At 39.4% G+C, this 22,676-nt stretch overlaps 1 protein-coding gene across 9 annotated transcripts in view; it reads right to left on the reverse strand.

Moving 5' to 3' along the window:
• SYNRG (synergin gamma) overlaps nt 1-22,676 on the reverse strand; it is a 96,086-nt gene that overhangs the window by 67,755 nt on the left and 5,655 nt on the right. For 8 of the 9 annotated variants that reach the window (XM_064378455.1, XM_064378456.1, XM_064378454.1 and 5 more), the window contains exons 2-6: nt 17,482-17,522; nt 13,286-13,407; nt 4,803-4,933; nt 3,443-3,548; nt 2,771-2,882 (exon numbers count right to left, since the gene is read on the reverse strand). In XM_064378455.1, the coding sequence (XP_064234525.1) occupies nt 2,771-2,882; nt 3,443-3,548; nt 4,803-4,933; nt 13,286-13,407; nt 17,482-17,518 (508 nt within the window). In that variant the 5' untranslated portion in view covers nt 17,519-17,522. The remainder of the gene's footprint in view (nt 1-2,770; nt 2,883-3,442; nt 3,549-4,802; nt 4,934-13,285; nt 13,408-17,481; nt 17,523-22,676) is intronic. The other variant, XM_064378452.1, reaches the window with a different exon arrangement.

Genomic DNA, 22,676 nt, shown 5'->3' on the forward strand with positions numbered 1-22,676 from the left:
TTCTTTCATTAGATCAATAATTTTTCCCCTGAGACCATTAATGGTTTACATCAAAGTGATGATTATTTTCGAAGTCGAAATAATCTGTTTATCTAGATAATATTATCTTAAACCAATATACATCAGATATAAGAAAACCTGCTGATACAGTGCTGAATAAATTTTGGACAGACATATACTATGATGACTAAATTCCATTATTTACTAAGAAATTCAGAAAGAAATAATGCACAATAGAAACTTGTAATTTTTGAAATATCATGCCTGATCCACACATTTGCATAGATCATATTTCAGTAAAGTTACCATATAAGGAATAAAAATTACAAAAGACAAGAACTTTTTTTTTTTTGAGACAGAGATTCACTGCGATGCCCAGGCTGGTGTGCAATGGCGTGATATAGGCTCACTGAAACCTCTCCTTAGTTTCCTAGGTTCAAGTGATTCTTCTGCTGTGGGACTACAGGCACATACCACCACGCCTGGTTAATTTTTGTATTTTTAGTAGAGACAGAGATACACCATATTGGCCAGGCTGGTCTCAAACTCCTGACCTCAGTGATCCACCCACCTTGGCCTCCCAAAGTGCTGGAATTACAGGCATGAGCCACCACACCCAGCCAAGACAAGAACATTAAACACATTACTAAGATGATATTTTCTTGTGAAAAGTATCAACACTAGGATATCATAAAGTGCTGAATCAAACAACTATAGTCAATTTAAGAAAGTAAATCCCTCCTGAAGACTACCTTTAAAAGATCTTTGGCACTAAAAGATATAAATGTCAGCCGGGCGCAGTGGCTCATGCCTGTAATCCTAGCACTTTGGGAGGCCAAGGTGGGCAGATCACAAGGTCAGGAGATCGAGACCATCCTGGCTAACACGGTGAAACCCCATCTCTACTAAAAATACAAAAATTAGCTGGGCGTGGTGGCATGCGCCTATAGTCCTAGCTACTTGGAAGGCTGAGGCAGGAGAATCACTTGAACGTGGGAGGTGGAGATGGCAGTGAGCTGAAATTGTGCCACTGCACTCCAGCTTGGGTGACGGAGCAAGACTCCGTCTCACAAAAAAAAAAAAACAGAAAAAAGTCAGCCAGGCATGGTGGCTCACATCTGTAATCCCAGCACTTTGGGAGGCCAAGGCGGGCAAATCACAAGGTCAAGAAATTGAGACCATCCTGGCCAACATGGTCAAAACCCATCTCTACTAAAAACACACAAAAATTAGCTGGGCATGGTGGCACATGCCTGTAGTCCCAGCTACTCAGGCAGCTGAGGCAGAATTGCTTGAACCTGGGAGACAGAGGTTGCAGTGAGCCAAGATCGCGCCACTGCACTCCAGCCTGGTGCCACAGCGAGACTGTCTCAAAAAAAAAAAAAAAAAGCACTGTGGCTTTTTATTTACATTTAATTATAATAAACCTGTTCTACAGAAGCTACATTTAATATGAAGCTCATTAATAATACTATTTTATTGTTGCTTCTTCACATTTATTATTATTTATTTTTAGACTGGGTCTCCCTGTCACCCAGGCTGGAGTGCAGTGGCACGATCTCAGCTCACTGCAACCTCTGCCTCCCAGGTTCAAGCGATTCTAGTGCCTCAGTCTCCTGAGTAGCTGGGACTACAGGCTTGCACCACTATGCCCAGCTAATTTTTGTATTTTTAATAGAGACAGGGTTTCACCACATTGGCCAGGCTGGTCTTGAACTCCTGACCTCAAGTGATCCTACCTGCCTCGGCCTCCCAAAGTGCTGGGATTACAGGCATGAGCCATGGTGCCTGGCTTGAAATGTTGAATTTTTAAAAAGAATGCGGTAACAATTATGCAAAGACAAGACTCATTTCAACTGCTAAGTGTTCAAAAGAACAACCACTCTCTCACCCAAATCCCTTTACCTTGCTCTAAATAGGCACATTTCTTTTTACTTACCTGACAATAAATGTTGATTAAAAACTACAAAGAACTGCATTAGAGAAACTAAAATTTCATGAGGAACATTATTATACCTATGATTTTTTAAAATAAGGCATTTTAAGAATTTTAAGTTTCATCACATTAAATAATGAAATCAGAACTAGCTCATAAAAGTTACTATAAAACAATGAGAATTAAATGGTAAACTCCTTTATTACATTTGCTCTGAGTAAATAGGTTTTACTAATGTTTACATATTTATATACAGAAAACTTACAGGTGAAATTGTCATACTGATATATTTTTTTTTTCTTTTTTTTTTTTTTTTTTTGAGATGGAGTTTAGCTCTTGTTACCCAGGCTGGAGTGCAATGGCGTGATCTCGGCTCACCGCAACCTCCGCCTCCTGGGTTCAGGCAATTCTCCTGCCTCAGCCTCCTGAGTAGCTGGGATTACAGGCACGCGCCACCGTGCCCAACTAATTTTTTTTTGTATTTTTAGTAGAGATGGGGTTTCACCATGTTGACCAGGATGGTCTCGATCTCTTGACCTTGTGATCCACCCGCCTTGGCCTCCCAAAGTGCTGGGATTACAGGCGTGAGCCACCGCGCCCGGCCTCATACTGATATTTAATTAGAAGACAAAGAGGTTTTTTTCCTCCCAAGACAGTTATCCAGACTAGAGCTCTTAAGCCATTGTACATTTGAGAACATCCAAATTTGTACTCAGCTTGAAGGAAGAGTTCTGCATTGACTTTTCACACACACATATAATGGCCAGGTAAACAAACAGGGACTACATAAACCACCATCCAAGAAAAGAAAAATGTAATGCCTCTTAAAACTACCTGGTTTCTTGGGGTGCGATGCTGGAGTAGGGTGCATTTTTGCATCTCTGGAAAATCCATCTAAATTTCCTTTTATGGCTTCCAAAGCATCATCTCTACTCTTCTCTCCTGTCTAAGAGACAACAAATATATGTGTATTTCTTTACTTATCCCTTACTGTGTCTTAAACCCTCTCAAATTAAGAAAAGCACAGATATTTATCTATTTCCAATATTTTTACCACACACTTCTGATAATGAATTCTCCAAGTCAGAAAGACATTGGTAAATGATTAAACAATGACACTCCACAGAAAATAAAAACATTAAAGGGCCAATTTATAAATACTTTAGGATAGACCTGTTTGATATTAAGTGTCCTGTGAAGGCTCTAAGAGAAATATGAAATATCACTGAATTCAGGATTACTGTTTCCCAAGAAAAAGATTACAAACTGCCATGATACCAAAAAAGAGCTGAGAAGATAATGGCTGATACCCTATTCTCATTGACAACAGTGTATCTTTACAGAAAATGAAAAATCCTTCACATTAGGAATTAGCTAAACTAAAACGGAAAGAATCAATCACAGCCTCAGCTTGGGCTGGTGCCCCAGTCAGGAAATCCACTGAATGAGTGAGAAGAAGCAAATTCAGGGTGTGTATGCTCTGGGTTGGAAGTACTGAAATATTACCTTGGGTTTCACACTGCTCAAAAGTCTGAGCTTTTGCTTCTGCTCTTCAAACTGGCGCCTTTTTCTTTCTTCTTCTAAGAGTTTTTGTTGCTGTTCAAATCGTTTTCTGAAGGAAAAATGATCTAATAAAGAACCAGCTCCTGGGATTATACACTGTGTTTTATATTCAGAGTTTTTTTTTTTTTTTTTTCCCCTTGAGATGGAGTTTCGCTCTTGTTGCCCAGGTTGGAGTGCAATGGTATGATCTTGACTCACTGCAACCTCCACCTAATTCACCTGCCTCAGCCTCTCAAGTAACTGGGATTATAGGCATGTGTCACCATGCCCAGCTAATTTTGTATTTTTAGTAGAGACAGGGTTTTACCATGTTAGTCAGGCTGGTCTTGAACTCCTGACCTCAGGCAATTCGCCTGCCTCGGCCTCCCAAAGTACTGGGATTACAGGTGTGAGCCACCATGCCCGGCCTATATTCAGATTTCTAACAGTTTCAGCAATATCAAGTTGCATTTCTAGAAGTGTAAATTTCATTGCAACAGTCCTCACCATATTAATTCCAAAATATGTGACATGAGTCGAAAGAATGATTTACCTAAATTATGTATATGAATATATTTCTTATCTGATTTGCAAGAAGAGGAAACAAGTTTTTGCATACAAAATATTCTCAAAAAATAGGGAGGCAAATAAACATAAGAACACACTTTGCTCTGAACATTAAAAAAGAACCTGCTTGGGAAGCCAGTGTCATACAGGAGAAAGAGTAATGATCTGGGAATCAGGAAGCCTGCCTGTGGGTCCAGGCTTTGCTGGTAACCATGTAACCTGGACTGACAAGTTGTTTCATTTTCCCAGACTTTGTTTTCACTACATGTAAAACAGGAGGGTTGAATTAGAGGATCTCTAAGGTCCCTTTTGACTCTAAACTTATAATAATGGTATTTTAAAGAGGGATTTTTTTTTTTTAGACAGGGTCTCACTCTGTTGCCCTAGCCAGAGTACAGAGTGGCATGACCACAGTCTTAATCTCAGGGCTCAGGTGATCCTCCCACGTCAGCTACCTGAGTAGCTGGGACTATAGGGTGAGCCACCATGCCTGGCTAATATTTTATATTTTTTGTAGAGACAGGGTCTCAGCATGTTGCCCAGGCTGGTCTCAAACTCCTGGGCTCAAGCAATCTGCCTGCCTCAGCCTCCCAAAGTGCAGGGATTACAGGCATGAGCCACTGGGCCAGGCCTTAAGAGTTTTAAAGGCAACTTTTAATTGTTTTAGTTTCAAATCTGCACTAGAGATCATTAGACAATTCTTAAGATAAATGCTATAATGTATCTTTGCAATTCTTGAATTTTGGCGATCTCTTACTGCTGCTCTTCGGCAAACTGCTTCTGCATGTCTGGAGTGTACTGCGGGCCCGGAGGACGCATGCCCAGGAAGGGTGCTTGTCCTAGGTAAGGCATTCCCGCTGCTGGCATTGGTCCCATTGGTATTCCTGCCTAGAAGAAATAGACAAAGGCTTAAAAAACACAATTTCTCCTTTTAATTATCATACAAAAATGTGACTCCCATAAATTCTATCTTAATACTTTTATTTGTAAAAAATATATTGTATTAAAAGATGCTAAAATTGGAAAGCTCCCTTTAATATCTAGCCCTTCACTGTCCCAGAGGTGACCACTGCTAATAGTCTGATACGTGTGCGTGTATGGAAGTATATGCTCACAAGTTATATTCTTGTGACCTCACTGATCCTCTTTGAGAAGAGGTATTATATCCTACATATTTTCATATCTATAGCAATAGGTAAGAGCCTGGCATATGGTAAACACACTACAAATAAAATTAAATCTGATTTTCCAATATATATGAGAGGATAATGAATATTTTAACATTACCAAAGGCCTAATAGTCAAACTTTTATAGAAAATGAAACATATTCAATAATGATATATTATAGTTTATTAAAGTGTCCAGAAGTAAGAATAACACAATAGCTAATCATAAAATTTAATAATATTATGTTTTTTAGAGATAGGGTCTCATTGTGTCACTCAGGTGCAATCACAGCTCACTGCAGTCTCCAATTTTTGGGCTCAAGAGATCCTCCTGCCCCCCAGAGTAGCTAGGACTATAGGTGTGCACCATTACACCTGGCTCAAAATCTAATATTAAAAATGATGACAATGATAATGATTAAATGGCTGATTTTTAGTGAGTGAAAACTCTTCTACTACTCAACCTCCCTAAAAGTTCCCCTTCTGTCTCTAACTAAAATCTGTCCGTGAAACCCTCTCATTTGGAGATTGCTGTTTTGCTTCTATATTTGCTATAAGTGGGGAATATTCCTTCTTGCTTCTTCTAAACCTTTTCTCCTCTGTCTTCAAAAACCTGAATACATTTTAATTTCTCACCAATAGACTTCATTTACTATCCGACCTTGTTCATGTCATCTACTGACCCTCAACTTCCCTGCTCTTCAGTTGAACACTTCAGACTTCGCCATCTTCCATTCTACCCCTAAACTGCTCTTGCTAACATCAACAATCACCCACATGGGTAACTCACCTAATACTGTGGTCTTTCATGTCTTTAGCCTCCTCTTCACAATCAGGCCCAACATACAATTCCAGTTTCCCATTCTGTGGTAATACCCATCAACTATCAGCACCAAAGACTGCCTCATGTCCAAAATCTGGATGTTAGGCCTCCTGACACTTGACGACCACCTCCTATCCTTCTAGCTCATCTAGACCAGTAATTCTCCTATCTCACTATCTCCCACCTGTAATTTTTTTTTTTCCCTGAGCTTATTTTGTAGGTTCCACCTGCTAATTCTGCCACTTTTCTCATGATCCATCATCTTCATTATGTCCTCACTTCCCTTCTTGTTCAACATAGATTCCAAGGCTCACTATTAAATGCCCTTGTAAAGACCCTTAATTCCCTTAATTGTCAGTTTCTTAACATGGTCTCCTGGGAAACTTCACCCCTGATTAGAATCAACTAATCAACCTCTCCATGCTTATACAAAAACCTTTGAATCTTGCTGGAAAGAAAAACATTGAGGATTCACTTTAAACTCTTATTTTTTTTTTTTAGACAGGGTCTTGCTCTGTCACCCAGGTTGGAATGCAGTGGTGCAATCCTAGCTCACTGTAACCTCCACCTCCCAGGCTGCTGAAGTGATCCTTCCACCTCAGCCTCCCAGGTAACTGAGACCACAGGCATATGCCACCATGCCTGGCTATTTTTTATATTTTCAATAGAGATGGAGTTTCACCAGGTTGACCAGGCTGTTCTCCAACTCCTGACCTCAAGTGATCCGCCCACCTTGGTCTCCCAAAGTGCTGGGATTACAGATGTTGAGCCACCACATCCAGCCAGCTTGGAATGCTTCTGAAGAGTTTCTAGCACTCTACAGCTGGAGTCACAAACTGCTTTATTACTAACGTTCTCTATTCTAAATCTTGGGTGGAGATAGCTGTGTGTACTTATTTAAATCCATAGTATTGTTCTCTTGCTGCTAAAAATTAGTATCACAGTCCTAGAATTAAATTTTTCTTTCTTTCTTTTTTTAGTTTACCCAAAGTATATAAAATATAAAAGAAACTACCCAAATCACAGAGATTAAAAATAAGGCAAAGTGTTCTACAAAACTAATAAAGAATTAAAGAAATGAAGGTCTTATGCATATTTCCTTCTTACTTACAAACTCATTTCTTGAGGAACATTCAAATTTACTAAATGGGATTTTGTTTCCCCACTACACCTAGAAAGGAGGCACTAAGTTTTTATAGACTTTTGAAATCTAAGTAAACTAAAAGGTTAAGAGATACTAGTCTTTAATTATACACTGAGTGGATGACATACCAAAAGAAATAACTCGGAAATCTGAGATACATTTGATAAACTGATGGCTACTTAAGATTTAAATAAGTTGAGAAATATAGTATGATAGTTAAGACAAGAAGAGTAAAAGTGTCCATTTCACTTAGAACCCCAACAGGTTTTGACAAGTTAATCTTAAAATTATACTGAAAGGTGGCCAGGCGCGGTGGCTCACACTTGTAATCCCAGCACTTTGGGAGGCCAAGGCAGGTGGATCACCCAAGGTCAGTTCAAGACCAGTGTGGCCAACACGGAGAAACCCTGTCTCTACTAAAAATACAAAAATTAGCCAGGCAATCGTGGTGTGCACATAATCCCAGCTACTTGGGAGTCTGAGGCAGAAGAATCGCTTGAACCTGGGAGGCGGAGGTTGCAGTGAGCCGAGATTGCTTCACTGCACTCCAGCCTGTGCAACAAAAGAAAAACTCTGTCTCAAACAAACAAGATTATACTAAAGGGCAAAGGACCATGAATCAGCCATCATTCTTTAAACAAAGAAGGATGATCCATACTATCAGATATCAATGCTTAGGCTAGATAATTTAGGTATAAGGTATTTACTGATGCAAGGAAAGACAGATACAGCAATGGGACGCATACATCAGCCCACAAATTAATCCAAAGCATATAAAGAAATGTGATATTACAGGAATAATCATAGAAATCAGTAAGTAAAAAATAGTCTATTTATAAATGATTTGGGAACAAGTGACTACAATGGAACATAATAAAATTACATCCTTCTGCCTCACACTGATACTAAAGAACAATTCTAAGTAGGTTAGAGACTTAATTTGAAAAGAAGGCCCAGGCTCATTGGCTCGTAGCTGTAATCCCAATACTTGGGGAGGCTGAGGCAGGCAGATCACTTGAGGCCAGGAGTTCCAGACCAGCCTGGCCAACATGGTAAAACCCCATTCTCTACTAAAAATACAATAATTAGCCAGGCGTGGTGGTGGATGCCTGTAATTCCATTTACTCTGGAGGCTAAGGCAGGAGAATTGCTTGGGCCTGGGAGGCTGCAGTTGCAGTGAGCCGAGATCGTGCCACACTCCAGCCTGGGCGACAGCGTGAGACTGTCACAACAACAACAAAAAAAAGAAACTTAAATTTTTTAAAATAAGAAGATACAGGTAGAGAAGAATGTCTTAGATAAGACAAAAAAAAAAAAAAGAAAAGGAATGATTTATCCATCTGACTCAATTTCTACACAACTTGACACTATAAATAAAATTAAGAGAGAGGTCAAAGAGTAGGAGAAGATACTGGCAACACATATAACCACAAAGGATTAGAATCCAGAATATATAATAAACTCTCAGAAATCAATGAGATCAAAACAGCAAAACATTAGAAGCAATTTAAATGTCTGTCAACAGAACAACATATATTCACTTAATGAAATACCAAACAGCAGCTACTATGAATAAACTTGGCATAATTTTACAACAGGTATAAATCCTGGAGGAAAACGATGTTAAATTTAAAAGTCAAGATGCTGAAGGATACACATTTACTTAAAATTTAAAACCTAGAAATTATTATATATTGCTCATGAATATACAAATATATTAAATAATAAAAGTATAAAAATATGGCCAGGCACAGTGGCTCACGCCTGTAATCCCTGCACTTTGGGAAGCAGAGGTGGGTACACAGCTTGAGGTCAGGAGCTCAAGATCAGCCTGGCCAACATGATAAAACCCCATCTCTACTAAAATACAAAAATTAGACGGGTGAGGTGGTGGGCACCTATAATTCCAGGAACTAACTACAGACACTGAGGCAGAAGAATCACTTGAACCCAGGAGGTGGAGGTTGCAGTGAGTTGGTGAGTTGAGATCGCATCATGCACTCCAGCCTGGGTGACAGAGTGAGACTCTATCTCAAAAAACAAAAAAAAAACACAAAAAAAAAACAAAGTATAAAAATATATACAGGAACTATAAACACTGAATTCATGATAGTGATAACAACCTCTGAGGAAGGAGAGGAAGGAAAGTATTTTTCATTTTTTTTTTTTTTTGAGATGGAGTTTTACTCTTGTCGTCCAGGCTGGAGTGCAATGGCACAATCTCGGCTAACTGCAACCTCTGCCTCCTGGGTTCAAGCAATTCTCCTGCCTCAGTCTCCCGAATAGCTAGGATTATAGGCATGCACCACCACAATCAGCTAATTTTGTATGTTTTAGTAGAGATGGGGTTACTCCATGTTCGTCAGGCTGGTCTCAAACTCCTGACCTCAGGTGATCCACCTGCCTTGGCCTCCCAAAATGCTAGAATTACAGGCATGAGCCACTGCACCCAGCTGGAAAGTATTTTTCAATTCTTTAAAAAAATGTAAAGCAAATGTGGCATGTTAAAATTTGATAAAGGTATGACCTGACTACCTATATAAAAAATCCCATGAAATCCATAAAAAAATATTTAGAATAAATTAGTTCAGTAAGGTTGAAGAATACAAACATAAACAGTCAATTGCATTTCTATATACTAACAATGAATACGTGAACACTGACATTAAAAAACAATGCCATTCATAATTGCTCAAAAAGTCAAAATATTTAGATGTAAATTTAACCAAACATGGATGTGAATTTTATGCTGCAAACTATTTAAGTGCAGATAGAAAGAACCAAAGACCTAAACAAATGAAAAGATATCCCACGTTCGTATGTTGGAAGACGTCACTTCTCAAAGATATTTCCCTAAATGCATAAAGAAGTTTAACACAATGCCTATCAAACTCCAGCAAGAGTTCTTCCAGAGATAGACAATATTATCCCAAAATTCATATGGAAAGGCAGAGGGACCAGAATAGTTAAAACAATTTTGAAAAGAAGAATGTAGCCGGGCGCGGTGGCTCACGCTTGTAATCCCAGCACTTTGGGAGGCCGAGGCGGGTGGATCACGATGTCAAGAGACTGAGACCATCCTGGTCAACATGGTGAAACCCCGCCTCTACTAAAAATACAAAAAATTAGCTGGGCATGGTGGCGCACGCCTGTAATCCCAGCTACTCAGGAGGCTGAGGCAGGAGAATTGCCTGAACCCAGGAAGCGGAGGTTGCGGTGAGCCGAGACCGCGCCATTGCACTCCAGCCTGGGTAACAAGAGCGAAACTCCGTCTCAAAAAAAAAAAAAAAAAAAAAAATGAACTATTGATACATGCAACGATTTGGATGAATCTGAAGGGATTATGCTAAGCGATAAATGCCAATCCCAAAAGGTTAATGATTCCATTTATGTAACATTTTTGAAACCACAAAATCACAGAAATGGGTAATACATTAGTGAATGCAAATAAGGTGGGGCAGGAGGGAAGTGAGTATGGCTACAAAAGAGCAATGTGGGGAGATCCTTGGGAAGATGGAAATGTTCTGTGTCTCGGCTGTACCAATGTCCATACGCTGGTTGTGTTACTATAGTTCTGTTAAGTTTTTACCAATAGAGGAACTGGGCAAAGAATTTCTATTATTTCTTACAATTACACAACAGACTGCAACACGTTTACACATGTACATCACGTGCTCTCTACTTGCCTAGATGTTTGAAATGCTTCAGAATAATTTTAAAATGTATTGTAAATCATGAGGAGTGTTTTCTTTTTATGTGTTTTGGGGAAGGGAGTGGTTATAATAATTATCATCAATAATAATAAAATAATAATCAAGACTCAATTTCTGGCTGGCGCGATGGCTCATGCCTGTAATCCCAGCACTCTGGGAGGCCAAAGCAGGTGGATCGCTTGAGGTTAGGAGTTCAAGCCTGGTCAACACTGTGAAACCCCATGCTACTAAAAATACAGAAATTAGCCAGATGTGGTGGTGCGTGCCCGTAATCCCAGCTGCATAGGAAGCTGAGACAGGAGAATTTCTTGAATCCGGGAGGCGGAGGTTGCAGTTAGCTGAGATCATGCCACTGCACTCTAGCCTGTGCAACAGAGCAAGCCTCAGTCTCAAAAATAAAAAATAAAAAAAAAGGACTAAATTTCTATGTTGACTTTTTTAACTGAATCATCACTTTTATCTCCAAAGACTTAAGAGATAACTATAGGAATAATGGGTTTGCTTCCCTGGTTAGTAAGAGCTATTGAGTTTGGGGGGGGAAATAAGATCTAGATTATTTTTCTTCTTAAAGAATGGTAAGCAGCTTCCAAACAGTATAATGCCTGTCAGCAAGATTAAAGGTTAAAGAAAAAGACTTCAGTTGCTTTGTCTTAGAATCATTAATATACAAGCTTCTGACATTCAGGGACATTATTAAGGCACTAACAACTCTCATAGTTTACTTTTTTCTTATTGTTCAGCATGTTAGAGACTCTTAAATTGGTTTTGGTTGTTTCAAACTCTAAAAACATTTTTCAGATAATTGTCTAAGTCATAAAATAATGTTTAGTGTAAAAATTAATGACTTAAAATTTGTATTAATTATTAAAACTCAGTAGTAAGCTTAGAAAGTCTTAATTTAAAATACATTGCATTCTATGGTAGATTGTTTTTAGTTATTTGCTGCCTTTATTCTAAGAGGACTACACATCCCTATGTGGTTTACATTCTTCCTGGTATATTCCTCCTCTACTGATGTTAGGGCCATATTACTTTTGTGAGCAGAAGTCACTAATAAGTGCTACCTCCAAGTGTTAGCTTTAAAGGACATCACAGGATTTGGTCATCTCTTTTTCCTATGCCAAGAACCTAGGATGTCCTGGCTGAAGGTCCTAGGATAAAGAAAACATGAGCAGAGTCAGCACTCTGAATATGCATCACAAGTGAGGAATAAACTTTTGTTTCCTAAGTCACTGAGATCTGGGGACTGTTTCTGCAGCAGGGCCTAGCGAAAGCTAGCTTAACATGGATTAAAAGCTCAAGAAATCTCAATGTATTCCCATTTTCTTCCTTCTAGAGATGGATAAAAAATGACACTGGAAGTTTTCCTGACCCTTTAAACACAAAACAGAAGCTTTATTTGCATAATTGACTTCAAAACAACAATGGTTTCAAATTAAAATTCTGATTGTGAACTATTACTTATTTATAAGTTATATACATGTGTTACTGTATACACGTATATACTGTATAATAAAACACACAGCAATAGAAAATATTAAAGTATTAGGTAAATAAGTGAACTAATGCAGAAACAAAAAACCAAATACCGCATGTTCTCACTTACAAGTGGGAGCTAAACACTAGGTGCACATGGACATAAAGATAGGCTTGATAGACACTGGAGCCTGTAAGAGGGGAGAAAAAGTGGGGGAAGGGTTGAAAAACTAGCTGTTCAGTACTATACTCCCTACCTGGGTGATGGGTTCCCTCAGCATCACACAATATAGAATTGTAACAAACCACCACATGTGCCCCCTGAATCTAAAATAAAAGTTGAAAAAAACCAAAAATAAATAAATAAAAAATAAAGCATTAGGTAAAAATGAAATACAGTATATGGCATTAAAGATATATGTTAATAGTACAAAAGCAAAAATACTTTTATAATCTGGCTTTTTTTTTTTTGAGAAGGAGTCTCACTTTGCTGCCCAGGCTGGAGTGCAGTGTCATGATGTCAGCTCACTGCAACCTCCACCTCTCAGGTTCAAGGGATTCTCCTGCCTCAGCCTCTAGAGTGTCTGGGACTACAGGCACATGCCACCATGCCCAGCTAATTTTTGTAGTTTTAGTAGAGATGGAGTTTTGTTATGTTGGCCAGGCTGGTCTCGAACTTCTGACCTCAAGTGATATGCCGGCCTTGGCTTCCCAAAGTGCTGGGATTACAGGAGAGAGCCACTGCTCCCAGCCTTTTCCCTCACTCTTATGAACACGTCTTCATTTCAGTTTGAAGGAAGACATTTATTTACATTTTATTTCTAATTGTAACATTAAGTTCTTAGTCTGTAGCTCTTGATGTATAAACGTAACAACAAACAATAACTTTGTAAAAAACCAACTAAAGAAGCAAGTACCTGCATAGCAATAGGTCCTTGGGACATCTGAGAGCTGTAATTCATTCCCATAATGCCTTGCATATTAGGCTGCATGACAGAGACCATAGGAAATCCTTGTTGCTGCATCGGCATCAGGCCTGCTAAAAATGTAAAGCATTATTAAAGTCAATGTGTTTTAAAGTTTATTTTCTTAAAACCGTAAGTACCTAAAGGACTTGTTACTTGGCAGGAAGCAGAGTGTAATGGAAAAAGCACAGGGTTCTGAGTGAGACAGATGTAAATATGAATTCCAACTCTATCATTTACTTAGCTGTGTGATCTTGAACAAGTTACAAAATGTCATCTGTAAAATGAAGATATCTCCTCTACAGAATTTGTATGCATATTAAAAAACTAACAATATGGCCTAATTGACATATTCATACCCTTGTGTTATTCCATTCCATAGTGAATAGGGTTGACCAGTATAACCAATAGGATACTGTGAAAATGACAGCATGTAACTTAAAAGTCTACTTATTTTTTTTTTGACCCAGAGTCTCACTCTGTCATCCAGGCTGGAGAGTAGTGGCATGATCTTGGCTCAATGCAACCTCTGCCTCCTGGGTTCAAGCGATTCTCCTGCCTCAGGCTGCCAAGTTGCTGGAACTACAGGCACCTGCCACCACGCCCAGCTAATTTTTACGTTTTTAGTAGAGATGGAGTTTAACCATTTTGGCCAAGCTGGTTTTGAACTCCTGACCTCAAGAGATCCGCCCACCTCAGCCTCCCAAAGTGCTGGTATTACAGGTATGAGCCACCGCACTTGGCCCAAAGGCTAGTTCTTAAAAGACACTGTAGTTTCCTCCTTGTTCTTTTTGATCACTTGCTCTGGAGCAAGCCACTGCCATGTTATGAGAATACTCAGTCTAAGACCTATGGGGAATCCATGTGGTGAGGTACTGAGGTCTTCTGCCAAAAGGCAGCATGAATTTGCCATCTACGTCAATCAGCTACCTTGGAAGCAGCTCCTTGCAACTTTCAGATGACTGCAAGCCTGGCTGACATCTTTATTGCAATCTCATAAGAGATCTTGAGCCTGAACCACCCAGCAGAGCTACTCCTAGATTCCTGACCCACAGACACACTATGAAATAATAAAATGCTTACTTCTTAAAGTTCGGGATAATTTGTTACACAGCAGCAGATAACTAACAAAATAACAGTTAAGGGCATGAACTCTGGGAGCCAACTAGAAATGCCACATACTACTTTGGAACCTTGGGCAATTTACTTCTTTCTATGCCTTGATTTCTCATTTGTAAAACTGTTTAATACTTACTTGCTTAAAGAAATGTTATTCTTCTTCCTTTTCATTACATGAATACTTAACACAACAATTACCACAAAATAGCCACGGCAGAAAACTATCACGGACGTATGATTTAGGCTAGTGTTACCCAAACTTTTCCAAGAGCAGAGGTGAATGAATATACACCCCTTTGGGATTTTGATACATACTAAATGCCTACTGTATGCTAGGCACACTATGTGCTTGGTACACAGAAGTGAATAAAACAAAATCCCTACATAGCCTGAGCACAAATTTCATTCTAATTTTGCATTCAAACTACATCCATGTTGGTTCTACCATAAGAAAGCAGCTTTATATCAAACTGTCAACTTAAAAAAATTAAAGATCTAGGAAATTATACCATGTTTATCTTATGGTTTTTGTGTACCTTCCAGGTTATTTATAACCTTGCCAATTTCAGAAGCACAGACATTCACATTTGTGGGTAACAGTTATTACAGGTAGGCCATTCACTTATTCAAGTATTTGAGGCCTACTCCGTATTAGGCATTGTTCTAGGGACACAGCCATGAACAAAACCAGGTCTTTACTCTCATGGAACTTACGGTGCAATCAGGACAGACAGATAATAAAAAAAATAAGTACATGTCAGGTGGTGATAAGAGATAGGGCAAAAAATAAAGCAGGGCAAGGGGGAATGGAGTGGTTGCTATTTTACATAGGGCAATTAGAAAAAGTTTCACCAGGGTGGCATTTCAGCAAGGACCTCAAAGAAATAAAGAACCAAGCCATGCTGATATATATATACATATATATATATATATATATATATATATATATATTTAATTATTATTTTAATTTTTTTTCTTTTTTTCTCCTGTTTTTAAAACCATCCATGCCAATATTTGGGAAGAATATTCCAGACCAAAGAACACCAAGTACAAAGATCACAAAGTGTCATGGAGAACTAGAATACACAGATTGAAAATAGCCACAGTAAGATGTTTTCTGTCTTATTTCTTTGGACTTAAAGTTTTATTCATTTTAATTGATTTTATTTTATTGCTGAATGGGTAACTCAGATACCTGGCATGATATTTCAAGTCACAAAAGTTTACACAGTAAAAAATAGGTCTCTTTCTTTCCTCTGTCTCCTGTTCAAGTACTCATGATCTTGTGGCCATCCTTGCTACCGGTATCTTACGTATGTTCTCAGAAATGACACATGCATAATTTAAAGCCTTCAAATGACCAAAACGTCCATTCTAACAAACTGTTAAAAAAAAAAAAATCTCCAAACCAATTCCAAATTCCCTAACAAAAAATATCAGGCAACATTTTGGGATCTCTTCTTGTCCAGTTCCTTTACTCCATATGCAGATTTTTACTTGAAAGTTTATAGAAATGCAAAATAACAAACCACAATAATGAACATATAACTTTGCAATACCTTCCTGAAGAACAAAAGATCTCAAACCATTTGATCTCAATCTGGGACACATCTAATTACAGATAGCTTAAATAATGCAGAAACATGAACACGATGAAAACTATACAACTGACCCTTGGAAAAACTTACCTGAAACTCAACCACCATCACTGATTATAAATGAAGACAAAGCCAGGATGAGCCACTGACCACCTGCTACCGAGCTGCTCTTTTATCTTTTATCTCTACTGATGACCCAGGAGTCTCTGTTTCTCTAGCAAATCTATGATAACCAATCAACACTGGCTTTTTAAGAAGAGCTAGTTTTCAGAAGCAGCTTGGTGTGAGGGGAGAGAGAATATATCAGAGTGGGAGAAATGAGCAGAAAGAATCAAGAGAAAGGCAGATATATTCCTTCTTCACTGTTGTGTCCCAGCTGCACGGCAGCATAGGTCAAGATTATATTCCTTCACTACTATTTCCTTGAAGATAAAGCCAGAATTGATACTGGTGGGCCCTGGTCTGAGACCAAGAGAGAAGAGGTATACTTAGTAGAGAATTTTCTAGGAATAAAACTAAGACTTGGCCAGATATGGTGGCTTATGCCTGTAATCTCAGTGCTTTGGGAGGCCAAGGCAGGAGGGATCACTTGAGCCCAGGAATTTGATACCATCCTGGGTAACATAAGGAGACTCTATCTCTATTAAATATTTTTAAAAAATCAGCCAGGGGTGGTGGTATGCACCTGTGGTCCCAGCTACCTTGGAAGCTAAGGTGGGAGAATTGCTTGAGCCTAGGAGGCCGAGGCTGCAGTGAGCTTGACTGCGCCACTGTACTCCATCCAGCCTGGGCGACAGAGCAAGACCCCAATCTCAAAAATAAATAAATAAATAAAAATAAAAACCCAAACCCAAATAAAATCCTGAGACTTAAGCTGAATCAGAGTATGTGATCTCTTTTAATTTCAAAATTATATGTTTATAATACATGATTATAATAAGATACTATCAAATAGAGAAAAAATACCAGTGTGAAACAACTAAAGATGTTTGTTTATTGATTCAACAAACATCTACAGAGAACATATCACGTTAAATCAGCATAGTGGGTGCTAGAGATACTAATGAGCATTAGACAGACGTGGCACTAATAATCTAGGAGAAAGACATCAAGTAAATTACAGCTCATTTCATTTTTATCACCTGTTCTTTAACATTCTTGTCCCAAAAGTCTCTTTCACCTCTGAGGTTAAACAATCTATGAGCATAATGTTTATACAAGTTTTGGAGAAATGAAGAGTAATCCTTATTATTACCCAAATTATACAGTTTTTGAGAAATTTTAAGAGTAGCTTCCATATAGGTTTAAGAGCACACAAAATTTTATTCTACTTAGCAGCAACAGAACTTATTTTCTATTTACTTATTTAATTCCCAGATTCAGAAACACAAGAGTGAAAAATAAATGTTCAAAACTTAAGCTTTCACATACCTTGAGGGGGTCTTATCCCACCTGCAACAGGAAACATGAAGCTGAAAACAGAATAAAAATACATCATAATCTTCATATGCACAAAATTTCAAATATGGATGAAAGACTCATCGATGGGATCTGGTGTTTGTTCTGCAGTACAACACTGAACTGCCCAACATCAGTAGATTGAGCATCCATGGATGCATGTCAGCATGCTAGTGGAGACAGAAACTTGTTGAAATAGCAGACACAAGACCCTGAAACTAGTCCTGGCTCTGTCACTGTGTGTCTTCTCTGGATTCCAATTTCCCCATCTATCAAATGAGAGAGTGTAATTAGATTCAATTCAGTCAACATTTATTGAGTGTCAACTACATTAAATGATGGAATCTTGTAATCTAAAAGACACATATGCAGGCAAATAACTATACCACAGGGTAAACGTGCTGCTATAAGCGAGGTCCAAATTACTAATAGAGATGAGGAAAAAAAAATGAATTTGAATGGGCTATATCTTGAGAAGTTTTATGGAAGTAGCTCTCAAGCTAAATCTTAAAGGAAAATAGAGGCACACTATATATTTTGAGCAAAAGCTTTGAGGCAGAGATGCAGGGATGTTTGGAGAGACGAATGTAGGTTAAATGTTAAGTGAGCAGACTGTACAGGGCTTTTATTTTTTTTTTTTTTTGAGACGGAGTTTCGCTCGTTACCCAGGCTGGAGTGCAACGGCGCGATCTCAACTCACTGCAACCTCCACCTGCTGGGTTCAAGCAGTTTTCCTGTCTCAGTCTCCCAAGTACCTAGGATTACAGGCGCCTGCCACCATGCCTGGCTAATTTTTTGTATTTTTAGAGATGGGGTTTCACCATGTTGGCCAAGTTGGTCTCGATCTCCTGACCTCAGGTGATCCACCTGACTTGGCCTCTCAAAGTGCTGGGATTACAGGCATAAGCCATGACGCCTGGCCAAAGGCCTTTAAAATGTTTAATTTTATTTTGAGTATTATATGAAGTTGTCAGAGGTTTTATTGTTATTGTGGTAATATTGTTATTGTTATTATATGAAGTTGTCAGAGGTTTTATTGTTATTGTGGTAACAATAACAATATTACCACAATAACAATAAAACCTCTGACAACTTCATATAATACTCAAAATAAAATTAAACATTTTGTGGTAACAATTTTATACATAACATAAAATTCTACCATTTTAACAATTAAGTGTATAATTCCATGGCATAATTAAGGACATTCACAATACTGTACAACCATTACCACTATCCATTTCCAGAACGTTTCCATCATCCCAAACAGAAACTCTGTACCCATTAAACAATAAGTCCTCATTATTCTCTCTCCCCAGTCCCTAGCAACCACTATCTTGTTTTCTGTTTCTATGAATTTACCTGTTGTACGTAGGGACCTCACATGAATGGAATCATATACTTGCTCTTTTGTATCTGGCGTATTTCACTTTGGCAAACACTTTCAAGGTTCACCCATATTGTAGCATATATCATGATTTGGATCCTTTTTATGGCTGAATACTCTACTGTCTGCATATGTCACATTTTGTTGATCTGTTCTCTTCATGGACATTTGGGTTGTTTCCACCTCTTGGCTGTTGTGAATAGTGCTGCTATGAACATTGTTGTACAAAGAATCCCTCTTTCAATTTTTTCAGATATACGCCTAGGAGTGGAATTGCTAGGTAATATGGTAGTTTTATGCTTACTTTTTGAGAAACTGTCAAACTGTTTTCCATAGCAGCTGCACCATTTTACCTTTCCACTTGGAATGCAAAAGGGTTCCAATTTTTCCACATCCTCACCAACACTTGTAATTTTCTGGGTTTTGTTTTTGTTTTTTATTTTTTTCTGAGACGAGTCTCGCTCTGTTGCCCAGGCTGGAGTGCAGTGGCACAATCTTGGCTCACTGCAATCTCCACCTCCCATGTTCAAGCAATTCTCCCAACTCAGCCTCCTGAGTAGCTGAGACTACAGGCATGCACCACCATGCCGGACTAATTTTTGGATTTTTAGTAGAGATGGGGTTTCACCATGTTGGCCAGACTGGTCTCAAACTCCTGACCTCAGGTGATCTGCCTGCCTCGGCCTCCCAAAGTGCTGGCATTACAGGTGTAAGCCATCACATCCAGCCTTTTTCTTTTTGAGACAAGGGTCTACCATGTTTGCTCAGGCTGGTATCAAACTCCTGGTCTCAAGCAATCCTCTCACCTTAGCCTCCAGAGTAGCTGGGATTATAGGTGACAGCCATGGCATCTGGCTCATTTTGTTTTTTTGATGATAGCTATCCTGATAAGTGTGAAGTGGTATCTCATTGTGGTTTTAATTTGCATTCCCTTATGTCAGAAATTTTTAAGTAGGAGAGTGATATGATCAGAAATGAGCTTTAGGAAGTTATTCTGGTAACAGGGTAAGGCAGAGAAAAAGTAAAAAGAACTAGTTAAGAAACTATCACAATAATCTTAGTAAGAGATGAAAAGTATCATAAAGAAAGCAGTAGAAATGGAAAAGTAGAAGTGAATAAAAGATATGTAAAAGAAAGGATCAATACGACTTGGCAAAGGCCAGGATGGGGGAACAGTAGTGCAAAAGCAAAAAGAGCTGAAGATGATGCTGAGACCCTGATCCTGAGTAACTGCAAAGGATGGTGATGCATTCAATGAAAACAGGAACTCAATATGAGCAGGCTTGGGGAGAAAGGTGGTAGGAGTGTGTTCATGAGAAACAATTTAGCAGGCAATCAGAAAAGTAACTCAAGCTCAGGAGAAAGATCTAGAGAAATCTCGTCAGGCTTTTTTTTTTTTTTTTTTTTTTTGAGACGGAGTTTCGCTCTTGTTACCCAGGCTGGAGCGCAATGGCGCGATCTCGGCTCACCGCAATCTCCGCCTCCTGGGTTCAGGCAATTCTCCTGCCTCAGCCTCCTGAGTAGCTGGGATTACAGGCACGCGCCACCGTGCCCAGCTAATTTTTTGTATTAGTAGAGACGGGGTTTCACCATGTTGACCAGGATGGTCTCGATCTCTTGACCTCGTGATCCACCCGCCTCGGCCTCCCAAAGTGCTGGGATTACAGGCTTGAGCCACCGTTTTTTTTTTTTTTTTTTAATTGAGATAGAATCTTGCTTTACCACCCAGGCTGGAGAGCAAGGGCACGATCTCCACTCACTGTAACCTCCGTCTGCCAGGCTCAAGCAATTCTCCTGCCTCAGCCTCCCATGTAGCTGAGACTACAGGCAAGCACCACCACACCTGGCTAATTATTGTATTTTCAGTAGAGATGGGGTTTCACCATGTGGGCCAGGCTGGTTTGAACTCCTGGCCTCATGATCTGCCCGCCTTGGCCTCCCAAACTGCTGGGGGTACAGTCTTACAGTGAAAACTGAGTAGGAAATGCTCATCAAGAACCAAGGAAGTGCTTGTAACTGAGATTTACAACTGAGGAAGGACCACATTTCAACAAGGAAGTAGCTACCAGTGTCTAATGCTGTAAAATAGTGGTGAGAATGAAGATTAAAACATGAATCACTGCTTTCAAAAATGGTGATCTTTGAGAGAGTTAGTTTCAATAAAGAGATCCTAGGGAGAAAAAACTTAAGAGATAAAATACATACTTAGTGATTGACAAGGTTTTTGAGGAAATGGGATTAACATGCAAAGTAGCAAAAGGGGGCAGAGGCTGTCGGTGATGCATGCCTGTAATCCCAGCACTTTGGGAGGCCAAGGCAGGCAGATCATTTGAGGTCGCGAGTTCAAGACCAGCCTGGTCAACATGGCAAAACACCATCTTCACTAAAAATACAAAAATTAGCTGGGCGTGGTGGCATGTGCCTGTAATCCCAGCTACCCGGGAAGCTGAGACATGAGAACTGCTTGAACCCAGGAGGCGGAGGTTGCACAACTGCACTCCAGCCTGAGTGACAGAGACAGACTCTATCTCAAAACAGAACAAAACAAAACAAAGTAGCAAAAGGGATCTGCTTTGAAAAGGAAGTGGGACTTCTTTCTCTGAGATGGGAAAGAAAAAGGGACAAAACCAAGGAAGACTTCTGAGTGAGAAAGGCTCTTAATCTGGGAGTCAAGGATCAGAAAAGGAGGTTTCTAGATACCCTTTAGAGAATCTAGTGAAAGGCTGGGTCTGGTGGCTCACACCTGTCATCCCAGCACTTTGGGAGGCCAAGGTGGGAGGATTGCTTGAGCCCCTGAGTTTGAGACCAGCCTGGGCAACATAGTGAGACCCATCTCTCCAAAATAACAACAATAATAAATGAAAGAGATAATAGTGATTCCTTTTCCAGAAAGTTTTCAATTAACTTTGTCTAGTTCCATCAAAAGAATCAGTATCTATGAGAGTTATAGCCTTACGGAATGAATTTCTCAAATAAGAGATGAAAGAAGAAATCACTCGATTCATGGACTGCAGAATGGATGTTGCTTTAGCAGGCATGAGAACATTAACCTTCTTATGTATTGCCATCAGAGCTCTTAGGTGACCAGCCACATTGTCAATAAGCAGTAATATTTTCAAAAGAATCTTTTTCTGAGCAGTAGGTCTCAACAATGGGCTTAAAATACTCAGTAAACCATGCTGTATACAGATGCGCTGTCACCCAGGCTTTGTGGTTCCATTTATGGAGTATAGGCAGAGATTTAGCATTTTAAAAGCCCTGACATTTTCAAAGTGGTCAATGAGCATTGGTTCAACTTAAAGTCACCTTCTGCATTAGGCCCTAACAAGAGAGTCAGACTATCATTTGGCGCCAGGCATTAACTTGTCCTCTCTAGCTAGGAAAATCCTAGATGGCATCTTCGTCTACAGTGAAAATCTGGCCAGGCACGGTGGCTCACGCCTGTAATCTCAGCACTTCGGTAAGCTGTGTCAGATGGATCACTTGAGGTAAGAAGTTCAAGACCAGCCTGACCAACATGGTGAAACCCCGTCTCCACTAAAAATACAAAAATTAGGCCGGGTGTGATGACTCACGCCTGTAATTCCAGCACTTTGAAAGGCCAAGGCAGGTGGATTACCTGAGGTCAGGAGTTTGTGACCAGCCTGGCCAACATGGTGAAACCCCATCTCTACTAAAATATAAAATTAGCCAGGCGTGGTAGCGCGTACCTGTAATCTCAGCTAACGGGGAAGCTGAGGCAGGAGAATCACCTGAATCCAGGAAGCGGAGGCTGCAGTGA

Source organism: Aotus nancymaae, unplaced genomic scaffold, assembly GCF_030222135.1.
Source record: "Aotus nancymaae isolate 86718 unplaced genomic scaffold, 86718_ANA_hifiasm-v0.15.2.pri h1tg000018l, whole genome shotgun sequence".
Taxonomy (NCBI): Eukaryota; Metazoa; Chordata; class Mammalia; order Primates; family Aotidae; genus Aotus; species Aotus nancymaae.